The sequence below is a fragment of the Eptatretus burgeri genome, chromosome 11 (assembly GCF_056783735.1).
Source record: "Eptatretus burgeri isolate ZD-2024b chromosome 11, Ebu_testis_v1, whole genome shotgun sequence".
Taxonomy (NCBI): domain Eukaryota; kingdom Metazoa; phylum Chordata; class Myxini; order Myxiniformes; family Myxinidae; genus Eptatretus; species Eptatretus burgeri.
Genome location: NC_140971.1, coordinates 32,103,480 through 32,116,479, shown reverse-complemented (window position 1 = coordinate 32,116,479; position 13,000 = coordinate 32,103,480). Strand labels below are relative to the sequence as shown.

The following is a 13,000-nucleotide window of genomic DNA, read 5'->3' as shown; positions in this document are numbered from 1 at the left end:
AATGTTGAGAAAGTGCTCTCCTGAATCCACTCGTTAATGTTCAACACCATCACTGTACCACTCAAAGCAAACATTTCAAACTAAATGGCAATAACAATAACGAATGTATAATCCCCATACTGGCCCAAGCACATATGGGCCTGTTGAAAGATGTTGTTATTAGTCCATACTTATATAAAATGAAATATGTACCCCTCCGTTATGTTTGCTGCTCTGATACTTTAAAATATACTTAATAATGGATCATTACATTCTGATGGTTGTTATACAACGAATAGATATCTTGTGTTAGTTAACTGTGTAACAATATAATAATTTCTTTATTTCACTTGGTTGGCAAGTTAAATTGAAGCTGCTTTGGTTGGCGCCAGCGAGTCGGGCGCCAGTGACATTGCAAAGTCTCATTATCTCTGCCTTCTCATTGTATTTCAGTTATATCTTAATTCGATTGTAAAACAGGAGTCTCATCGGACTGCTGAGGCTATGGACTTCTCATTGTGTTGAAAAGCTACACCTTATCTGTGTAAAAGGATGCTCCACCAGCCTGCTGTGCTGAATGCTTATCATTGCTTATGTAGAATTAAAGTTTCTCTGTGCACACATGCATTCTTTCACTACGTTATCTTGCTTTATAATGAAACAGAATTGTTTTTCTCTTTGCTTTAAAGGACCTATTGTTTAACAAAGCTTCTTGTAGTTTAGTATTGATTAACCAGGACACTTTGATGCTTTGACCCCTCCCTATTTTCCAATCATATAAAAGACCATGTATTCTGGCTCAGTCAGAGATCTGCTTGTACACTTGAGACGAGCCTTTCTCTCCACATATATGTTATACAATAAACAATCTATTAGACTATAAAGTGTTTTCTCTTCTGAGTAAATTTCCCACCACACCAATGTCCACCAAATTCTGAAAATGTGCTCCCCTCCCACACCTCCTCACAAGGAAATTCTCTAAGTTCGCATATGTAGGTCTAAAAATCATAGAAAACAACTGCTGAAAAAAACAAATCTGTACCAAATTTTGCATACATGCTGAGAGTACCCAAGATAATGTCATGGGCACCAAAAAAAATCATCTTGACTAAGGTAGCACTGAGGCATCTGGTGTATAACTTCACACCTAGGGTCTTTCCTAGCGGATTATGCATCGATGCTGCGATACCGTATAGACTGGAAATCCAAATCGATCCAGTGTTATGCCAATTAGGCATTTCACGTCATATGCAAATTAGGCCGAGCGAGCTTGACGTGTAACGTGGTCAGGATGTGCGGTGTTGAATCACCCCGGCCAATAAATCCCTTAATGGTTCTTTCTTAATCACCCCGGGAGAACCACGGCAACCAGCATTCACCCCGAGACCAGGTATCTATATATTAATACTGAAGGACCAATTTTGTGCTCCTCCTAGCGGTCGTGTCACGTTTTTTTCGGTACTGTGACCTGAGAAGTTTTGACACTGTTTATACGTCAAAGTAGACACGTGCACAAATCAGGGGACTTCTTCACAAGGAGTAGTGTAGACCAAAAATGTCGTGTACAAGGACGTTTTGTAGGCGTCATTAGGTAAGGCCATGGAGTACATCGACTGGGATCCGGCTCTTACAAACGCCGCCACTGGTTGTCATATTGGGCTCATGGAACGGAATCTGTCTGTGATGGGGTTTCGGCTAGTCTTGTAATAATAAAAGAGAGTGTGTGTCAGTCAGTCAGTCAGTGTGTCTCCTCCATAACTCCAAAACCATGAAACCTAGCGGCCCAAAACTTTGCATGCATACGAAGGGAACTCCAAGGGAATGCGTGAATGAAAATTGGTTATTTGGGAAATTTAAACCCCCCCTTTGGAACATAATTATTAATGGCCTTATTAAAACCAAAAACAGGCTTACCCTTGGTCAGCCCACGTTCACCGCGCAGTGGTCTTAATGCGATATTTTGTTTCGGCCAAATCAAAGTCACATAGGCCTCTGGTGTACATTTGAAGACTGAACAACGTGTATATCAGTAATGAAGGTACCGTTTTGAGGAAACAAAGGCACATTTTTATGACAACTCATACAAAAGAAACGAGATAATGTGTACTATGTTCGCAACGATCGCGGCAGCAATCTAATAAATACTGCCCAATGAAGGTACATTGTCATCATGCAGAGGAAAGAATAGAGTGGTCCTGAATTTAAAAATTTTTGTTTTTCATCCGACTTTTCAAGGCTTACAAACAAACCGATGGACGTGTAATCCACATAAGTGTGAAGTAAATAAACGTCAGAGACAAAAATCGGCTTGGTCGTGAAATTTCTGTGTACGTAATTAATTAGTTGGGAGGCCGGGGAAATTCCAGAGTTTTTTTTTTTTAAACTTCTTCTTTTAGAAACAATTATGCATACACACTTTAAAAAAAATTATGTACACATACACTTCGAAATGTACATGTACACTTTACACTTGTATGAAATGTACACGTCCACTTTCGTACACTCAACGTCACCTCTGAATTTAGGCACATTTTCAAAACTAAAACAACACGTTGAAATTCATGATTAATATTTGAAGTCTTTAGTTTAAAAAAACAACAAACTGTCCTTTTGTCGGCATTTTGTTTGTACTGTCCAGGGGTGTGTTCAGTTACCAAGCAGCTAGCTCGTGCTCGTCAAGGCAGCCATTCCTCATCAACGGTTTCAAATGAAGTGCTTGCTTGAGTGCTTAAGGCAATCTGCTTCATAGGAGGATACATGAACTTGATCAGATGATTTGGAATAATACTGTGAAGTTTCCAGGTTATCGGTGTAGCGGTCTTTGTGAAATAGGAGTGACAATCAGGTGGAAAGAAAAAAAAAATAATCCCAGCAAGAAAAAGAGGCTTCTAGCCTACAGCTTGGAAGCCTAACAGTGATTGCAATTATGGAAGTGGATTAAAAATAAAACCAAGCTGTTTAAATAAATGAGGTAGTAGTAAAAAATAAATACAAAATTGATGTTTTTAATAAACATTATTGCTATTATTATTTCATCTAAATGTATAGTAAAACACAATTTTTAAAAAAAAGTCATAATGAAATATCAAATGGTTGGTGTGGCTAATACTAAATGATTATCAAATGCCAATGACAATGGAAGACTTAGTAAGATCAAAGAAATAATTATAGTTTTTGTTTGTACATCAATCAAGAGAAGAAGTGGGAGCACTCGTTCCACCATATTATTCCATAATGCCAATTGGATTTTCATATTGGAGCGCTTGATTTAAATCCCGTATATATGTACAATGATAATTTTTAGCTTATCTGGAATATAAGTTCCAGAGAAGGTATTGGCATCGTGCTCCATCCGTCCATCCATCCGTCTCCTATTGCGACATCCCTGGCCAAACCGTTGAGCCAATCCGGCTGAAATATGGCAGCAACATTCCTCTCCTGACTGGTAATAGGAATTTCAAAGCTCATTCCAGTCACATGACTTTAAGTAGGTCAAAAAGGCCGACTTAGTAAATTCCTTCAAAAATGTTCTTCTCCTGACCCACCAGTCAGAATGCTACCAAATTGGGGTTACAACATTAGGACAGGGTCATTATGTTAAATTGTGGAGGCCATGCCGACCATGTGACTGGAAGTGTGTCAAAATGGCGGTCGCGCAAATTCCTTCCAAAATCTTCTTTTCCAGACCCACCGGTCAGAATGCTACCAAATTTGGGTTACATTAGGACAGGGTCATGTTGTTAAATTGTGGAGGTCATGCCGATTACATGACCGGAAGTGTATCAAAATGGCAGACTTAGTAAATGCTTGGGAAAATTGCGTAAATTCCCTCACAAACCTTCCTATCCAGACCCACCAGTAAGAATGCTACCAAATTTGGGTTACAACATTAGGTCAGGGCCAAGATTATCTCCAGGTCCAGTGGGCCTATTTTTATATCGTCTACTAATGTCATAATTCATGTAAAAGTACATTGATTTCTCTTGATTACCTTGCGCTGCATGCGGTATGTATGCATGCTCATCCATGAGCCTTGGGTCACCATTAAATAATAATCATCATCATGTACCATGCCCTTTGCAGAGCATTGGTGTTGCCTAAGCAGTTACTAGGCTACAATCCTGGTTGGGTCATCACTCCGACTCAGGAAGTCAGGAAAGGAATTTAGAATTTGTCGATAGCTCGCCTAATTTTTGTGAAGGACACTGTGAGATCTTTAACGTCCACCAACTAATGCTAGCAGACGGGACGCCCAGTTTAACGTCCATCCGAGGGACAGCACACACACCGATGAATCACCCTACTTGTGAAACACAGGGGTGACAGTTTATAGCTGGGCCAAGATTTGAACCCAGGCTCGAAAGTTTAGAGGTGAGTCGGCATATTTCAAGGCCATCCTGCCAGCTCATAATTCATTCAGGTGCATGATTGTAGAACGTGTGGGTGGGAAATGACTTTTTAAAATTAAATTTGAAGCAGAAAGTGTTGAACTTCTGTGTACCTGATGTGGAATTCCTTGGTTCTTCAGCTTTCCATTATCAAAAGCCTCTTCCTCTTCCTTCTCTCCTCGCACTTTGCTACTGGAAGAGGTACCACAAGCCTGAGAGTCAGGGCTATGCGAAGGGCATTTTCGTTGGAGGAAAAACTCCTGGTGAGGATCAAAGAGCAGGCCGTGTAATAACCAGGCAGAAAGCTGCTGGTACAGTACTCCATGGCAATCCCACATAATCCTAGAAAATAGGACCACAGCCAAACGTGATCATCCGTGCCATTAAAGAACATCATCAATGTTACGTGAAATCGCTGGGACGATCCTTAGATCATCTGGTACAGATACAATGATATGGTAAAAGTGATGAAATATGATAGATAGTGATAGGGTTGTCTCATACCTTTCCATGGCCTTACGTGTGGAAGGCATCCCACTCAAGCTGTGTTTGTGAATGACCTCCAGTATCTTGCATCCACGTACCTAAGAAAGTTAAACACTTGAAGTAGTGCATCAATAACTTTGCCAGGAAAGTAAGAGGACAGAAAGCATCTGACTAGTTATAAAGATTTGAGTGGTGCTGGGAAATTGGTATAGTTTCAAATGTCTCTCTATATTATTCACAAACAGGAATTATAGGTATGTCGGTGATGAAGGCTAATGGAGCAGTTTTACATATGTTATACAAGGAAGTACAATGAAGCTTGCACACAGGAGTTTGCTATTCTACTTACCCCACTTGGTCAGGGCACTTTCACATGATGGCTACTCTTTGTGGGACTTTAACAGTCACCTGCAACCTAAATGAACACGAGACAGCTGTTGGCTTAATGTCCACCTTCAGAAGGCTGCGGTGCCCCAGGCGAACTTATATCAGACTGTGTTTCCCCAGCTGGCTTGTACTCCAAACACATTGGGTTTTTGTTCAGTTCAAACCCATTAGAGATCAAATCCAGATGCCACGGTCTAATGACGTGCACAACACTAACATAATTATCCTGCCACCCTCTAACGAGGAAGATTGATCAGCTAATTGATCTACATCTCATACTTTATAATTGATTTATTACAATTATGAATGTCCCTCACCAAGTATTATCTGGGGTGTGTTCATTTACCAATAAGAGAGTTCATAGAACACAATATCCCGCACAGTGTTCAAGTATAATACTTCAATTTTGTAAAATAAGATTTTAACCCTTTGAACCCTGGCGGCCAGTTTCCCAGCCGCTATTCAGAACTCCGTATACCCAAGCGGCTGGATGTTTCTCCAGGGAGCCGAAAAGTCCAAGGAGCTCAGGGTTCAAAGGGTTAAAGATCGTACTTAAAATCCGTAAGTTTAGCGCTACCAAAGCAGTCTTACACATCACCTTTATACATGGTAATAAGACCACATTGTGTCGTAGTTGAGGGGAAGGATGCTTTATTGATCACCATCAAACGCAGCGTCAATCGGCATCTTCTTCATGCCGACCCTATCACATGCCACGGCCTCTCATGCTATATATCAATATATATCATGATTAGTGGAAGTATTAAGACGATTTGTGTTCTACAGTGTTCAAATCCAACTTAAATAAAGGTTTTAGAGGCATATAAATAAGTTAATTCCAGGTTTTACCGCCGCTTTACCAAGTGATTATATGAAATCACTCTATCTAACAAACACGTTACATTCATTATTCGTGCCTGCTTGTGTCGTGTCCTTTATAACGTCCTTAAAAACAGGAAGTTTCCTGTTTAGAACGATTTTTAATTTTGTTTGACTGCCAGGCAGGCAGGCGGTAAAAAAATCATCTCACTCCTGTGTGTGTGTGTGTGTGTGTGTGTGTGTGTGTGTGTGTGTGTGTGTGTGTGTGTGTGTGTGTGTGTGTGTGTGTGTGTGTGTGTGTGTGCGATTGACACGAATTCAGAGCCAAACTCTGGTAAATTGGCCAACTTGTTTTACTATTCATGTTCCGATTCGTGTTCAAGATATAACATTCGATTTGAATAAGTTGTTCCGCGATCATAAACTGATAACAAAGACAGAAGGACAAACATTAACCATTTGCTTAACCCTGTTTTTGCTTCATGTGCGCAGGGTAATAAGCTTGCTATCGCTTACCAAGCCAGCTGTTCGTTATCAAACATTTCAATGGAGTGCTTGCTTGAGTGCTTATGCTACTTGGCGAGCGCTCTACAAGCTTATTGGTAATGGAACACATCCCTGAAGTGATGACGCACGGTAAGCTGGAAGTGACGTCACGTACGTCATGCTGCGCAACATGAACCTGGCTTGTTGGAGACACCCTGCAATTGTAAGTATTCTTGATTCAATGAACTATTCATTTATTTTATGGAACTGTACTTCAACAATGGCATCCTCTTCAAGCCCTTCTACTATTACTACAAGAAAATATGACCCTGGGTTTCTTCATAACCTGAATGGTGGTGTTTCTACTTCTACTTTAGCTTTGCAACGAGGTTTTGGCCTTCAACTTTCCAAGGAAACCATGCGCCATCCATCGAACGAGCAACAGTCATCCTGTTACATGTCGTCAGCATACACGATTTAAGGATGGCAGCTGACGGAAAAACAAATAGTGTCCCAATCCAGGTGATTGTCAGTTTTTCCACATCTACTGCTGATGGTATTCATCATCCAGAGTTTGTGAGTGAACTTTCAACACGGTACTCAAGTAACCAGAACATGATTCTGCTTTCTTGTGATTCTCAGGCAATACATGATCATCTATGTTTCTGCATGTTAAATGCAAGACCTCTCTGAAACAAATCTACAGAATTTCAAGACTTTGTTTTGGAGAATAATTTTAATATCGTGGGGATCTGTGAAACATGGAATACTCCATCTGATGAAGCAACAATCATTGCTTACTTTCAGCCTTCTGGGTCCACCTTTAAATATTTTCCCATGCCATGGAAGTGAAGACCGCGGAGGTGGAGTTGGTCTTCTTTTTTGCAATACATTGAACATGATTGTTCACTCACCTTGTGATTTCCAATTTTTTGAGACGTCAGCTACTATGACTTCCAACAGCACAGTCAAGAACATTGTCATCATTTATCGTCTTCTGAGTACCGTCATCCTTTTTAAATTTCCTTCATGGGTTCTCATGCATGCTGGACGAGTACTTTTTCAGATCAGCATCACTTGTGATTACTGGAGACTTTGACATCCATTTTGAAAATCTTTTTGGCATCGAATACGAAACAATTTAATGACCTGCTCGTTGGTTATGGTCTTGTGCAGCATATGTGTACATCAACTTATGACAGAAGTCACATCCTGGTTGTTTCCATTTCTGACAGTAAGATCTTTTCTGACCTTCAAGTTGTTCCAGGTATTTCGGACCATTCTCCGATTTATTGTAACATATATTTGCACAAACCTCAGTCACTTGTTAATCAATAAAAAAAAAAAAAATGTTAATAAGCAATTGTTAATGGATTTTTTTTAATGCCATGAACAAACCTTGGTACATCACAGGTGATAAAGGTTGTGGTCAAGTTTCATAGAAATTGTGGGTGTGGTTCCAGAAAAGAAAGCAAATACATATTTTGGGGGGAAACCCTCCCAAAGAACCCCTTAGACCCCAATTTTTAATGTCATCAACAAACTTTGGTACATCACGGGTGGTGAAGATGGTGGTCAAGTTTCATCGGAATTGTATGTGTAGTGTTGGAGAAGAAAGCAAAAACATATTTTTGGGGGAAACCCCCCTTAAATCCCCTTCGAGCCAGATATTTCTAATGTCATAAACATACTTTGGTACATCATGGGGGATGAAGGTTGTGGTGAAGTTTTATTGGAATTGTGTATTTCGTTTGAGAAGAAAGCAAATACCTCTTTTGGGAGGCAACCCACTACTCTGCCCGCCTCACCCCCGTAAACTCCCTATGTAGACCCCTTCAGACCCTTTTTTTTTTAAATGCCATCACGGGTGATGAAGGTTGTGGTCAAATTTCATTGAAATCATATGTATCGTTTCTGAGAAGAAGTTGCAAGTATTTGTGGACGGACTGACGGACGACGCGCCATCCCATAAGCATCCTGGAACTACTTTACAGATTAGCTCAAAACCATCCCTGGGAATATTATTACAAACGAACTACAGTTGGAAGCTCTCCGGGGCTCAACGACGATCCTGAAGAGAGCCCCCGGCACAAAACTTTGACAACAGAAAACTTCACAGCTTGGTCCATGAATCGTGACACCTTACTGAAATGAAGGTGGATGCTTTAAGCCCACCCTGGGAGGACTCCATTCCACATTCTGAAACCCGCATATATAGATACCAATCAATCACACACACGCACGCACGCATAATATCAGCAATTTTGGGGGAATCAGCAGGTTGGAGTCAGTGTGATTATAAACTACAATACGTATTGTATACAACCCAGAAACATTGAGTAGCTTTCACCAATAAACGTTACATTTATATGGACGTTTCAGGGAGATGTTCACAAACAATATTCTTTATAAACAGGTGCATGTGATGGGTGGAAAAACAATTAGCTCGGTAATTCAGAAAATACGTTAATACGGCAAACGGCTCAGAAATTGGACATTATCAAATTTATTTTACTTTGAAACTCACAAAGAGAAACATGTAACATTTGTAAAGCAAATCCAACAAGAAAACAAGCAATCAGAGATTGCAAACCCATGCCAGGACTTGTTTTGAGTGGTGTATTTTTATATGTTTTAGGGGAAATCCAATATGGCTGCCAAAACCATGCGACCAATGACATCATATGTGTGACTTTTGTTCTCATGGACAGACGGTCAAATGTGTAAATGTATTTTATTTTAAACAATATGGCTGCTGTATCACGTGATTGATGATGTCATGAAATTTTTTTCTGTGGACCATTTTATCCCTAGATGACCCTCAAAAATCTTCATACTCATCGGATGTGGCGTTCTACAAATGCAATTATGATGTCATAAAAAAAAATCACACTCATTCCCCATGAGTAGTACTTGCTATGCACCAAGTTTAATTTTTTTCCTTGGTGCGGTTTCAGAGATACAGAGGTCAAATTTTTTTCCGTTTTCCCAATATGGCTGCCATACCACTTGACCTATGACATCATATTTATCATTGAAACATTCTACATGAGTATTCGCACCAATGGTGAAAATTTTTGTCTCAATCCGAAAAGTGGTTGCGGAGAACAACACGAAAGTTCTGTGCAGCCAAACACAGACAGACAAACAAACAAACGGACCCAAATGCATACCCTCTCCGAATCCTTTGGAGAGGGTAATAACCAAATGCTTTAGAAACATGCACGAGGACAAAGGAAAACCTGAAAGAACCTCCATAAGATACGGGATGAAACTTTGCCACCACGACCCCCCGTAATAGACATGGCATGTCCACACACCCGCAGAGAGTCCGTACAGATCCAAATCTACCCATATGCACCACGTCCATGTGTGCTCTATACGTACCTCTACCTTGTAGTAACTGTCGACTGTACATCCCGATCAGGACACAAACTGCACTGTACAGCTCGGTAAGTGGCTTCAGCACTCCAACGGAACGCATGGCTTGGCAAGCGATTACCAATTGCTGTCAATAAAACTGTGCACCCAGAAACACCCGTGCAATGCCCGAATTGGACAAATCAATACTTTCTTGGGGAATCGGAACTGCTGATACTTTCAAATCTGGAGTTTCTCTCGGTTATTCATAAGCGCAAATGAAATAAAGCCACGAACGCTGGTGTGTCCAGGCGTTTATAAGCATTGCAAAATACCCAGCGAATCATAGCTATGATGGACAGGCATTCGATAATATGAGAGAAAGAAAGTGAAAAAAAAACCTTTATCGTTAAGAAACCGATGCGGCCTGTTCCAAATCAAAGCATGGTTGAGCAGGCCAAAAAAATGGCAGCTTCAGACCCCAGTGAGGTTACCTAGGAAACACCTTAAGACCAAGAGAGCGAGGTGGCCGAGGATCGCCTGATGAAGGATATCAATACTAATAAAACGCAATGTGTGTGTGTCTCTCCATCACTCCAAAACTATAAAACCGAGCAGCCTGAAACTTTGCAGGCATACTAAGAAAACTCCAAGGAATTGAAAGAGTGAAAATTGGGTATTTGGGTTAATTAAAACACCCCTTTTGAAGATAGTTAACGGTCTTATTTAATTATATCCTTCATCAGGAGATCCTCGGCCACCTCTCTGTCTGGGTCTGAAGGTGTTTCCTGGGTAACCTCGCTGGGGTCTGAGGCTGCCATGTTTTCTGGCCTGCTCAACCATGTCTTGACTTGGAACAGGCCACAAAGATTTCTTAATAATAAAGTTGTTTTCACTTTCCTCACTCATATTATCGAATGCTTGTTCATCATAGCTACACAATTCAGACATATTTTACATTCCTGGCATCTCCGGGAGGTAAAAATGACGTACACGTCACATTGACCGAGCTGCGCGATGGCATGTGGTCTCTCGGGTGGTGCTTCGGCAGCTGAATGTTGTGAAATTTAATTTTTTAACTTTTCGTGCGGTGTTTTCATCATATACCCATCACTTCGACATTCATACATTAAAAAACACAACACCCCCCCCCCCCAAAAAAAACATCGACCTCATATTCACAGTTCTTGTTCCGTGTTCCTTCATGTCGGTTTGAGCTGTGAAAAAGCGTGTGTTGATATTTTGTGGTCGCTTTGGATTGTTTTATCTATCAATTACATTTTTGTTATTTTTTCGCTTGATCTCCATATTTAAAGAATTATATTTGAAAGGTAAGAACTTGTGGTCCTTATTGTGTGCTTTATCCGTGCGGAACTACGAACGGAACTTGGAACAGGCCGTCTTTGCCCTCACCCGGTGATTTAACAAGCTTAGTGGGAAACCAACCATTACCTTTTAAATGTGAAAAAACAAATTTAACTGATGCTTTCATGGAGTCGGGTGCACCTTGAACATATGACGTCAATAATTAATGCTCAGGTATCACACCACATTACCTTGGTACAGCGAGAAAGGAGGTCCAGACGTAAGCAGTTGTTTATCTTTATATGAACCGAGTTTGCTCTCAGAATCGTTAGGGGTTTCTCCTTGTGACTTTCACAGATGATAACACACGATTTCTGAGCTGTTTTCTGCATTAACATCTATATATTACTAAAACTCTCATCTTGTATAAATGTATGTATGCATGTATGTATGTATGTTCCCGAAATACAGCCAAAACGGGATACGATAGTGCAAAAATTTTAGGGCCACCTTACTCAACACTCTCCTGCGGTGTGCAGTATCAAGTTTCGTTAACATCGGGCAACGAAAAAATTATTAAACTAGAGGGGTAGAGTGCAAAACCTCTGCCGCCAATACTGCTTTGTCACTTAAGTGAACCTGATATCCTATTCATTGTCGATCAAAACGGATCAGACTCTACTGAACCACGATTGAATAAACGAAACTAGATTGACGCGCACGTAGAAATGCCAAAAATATAAAATCGAAATTTTTTGGAAAAAAAAGTTGCAAAATTTCTGGGTTTTTTTCCTCTAACAATTTTTTTTTGGTTGGAAATCACTTAAAACATGTAGAAATGCAAAAAAAATTCAAATATTTTTCAAATAAAATTGAATTTTTTTTGAAAAAAAGTTACAAATAATTGTTTTTTTTTTTTGAACCAAGTCCAAAATCTAATGGCATGATCCCTGGACCATACCTAATCCCCCCACCAAGTTTCGTTGAAATCCGTCCAGGAGTTTTTTCCGTAATACTGTTCACAAACAAACAAACAGACAGGGGTGAAAACAGTAACCTCCATCCATCTTCAATGGCGGAGGTTAAAAATCAATTCCCGATTCAGTCAAGAAAGTACTCTTCGGGAGAATTTGATCAATGCAAACAACCTCAGTGGTATAGTTCGCTGGAGCTATCTTTTATTTTGTCTTGAAATGATTTATTTTTAAAATGTCAAACATTTAGTATAGACAAAGAACGATTTATTTTTAAGCATAAAATAAACATTGCCATTTTGATCTAATATTTCCGTGTTTATTAATAAATAAAATTGTGTTTAGAAGATTACGCACAATAATTTCTTCGACTTTCTTTTCTCCGTCTTTTTTCACTTTGACGCGCAATATAGTTTCATTCAAATCGGACAACAAAAAAAATTATTAAAAAAATCAATTCTCTATTCAGTCAAGTACTCTTCGGGATTATTTGATCAATGCAAACCAACCTCAGCGGTATAGTTCGCAGGAGCTATCTTTTTTTTTCTTGAAATGATTTTTTATCAACCGCTGTCACAACGGGAACCTAATGCACAACGCTGTCACATCTGTCACAAATGCAAGTTCACGGGTCGTCTCGTGATTTCTAAAATTAGAGCCAATTTTTTTTTTTTTTTTTACCCATCACACGCCGATTGGCAGCTGTTTTAAAATAATGTTTATGCACATCTTGAAACGTCTATAATACAACATTGTTTTTTAAAATTATCTCTTGAAATTCCCCCCAAAAAAGGGTTAAAGCTCCACAAGTTTTTT

General features: G+C 39.8%; 1 protein-coding gene across 6 annotated transcripts in view; it reads right to left on the bottom strand.

Moving 5' to 3' along the window:
* The window catches only part of TUBGCP4 (tubulin gamma complex component 4), a 57,773-nt gene that overhangs the window by 23,333 nt on the left and 21,440 nt on the right, over positions 1-13,000 (bottom strand). For all 6 annotated transcript variants that reach the window (XM_085845774.1, XM_085845776.1, XM_085845775.1 and 3 more), the window contains exons 6-7: positions 4,872-4,951; positions 4,481-4,709 (exon numbers count right to left, since the gene is read on the bottom strand). In XM_085845774.1, coding sequence (XP_085701900.1) covers positions 4,481-4,709; positions 4,872-4,951 — 309 coding nt within the window. The remainder of the gene's footprint in view (positions 1-4,480; positions 4,710-4,871; positions 4,952-13,000) is intronic.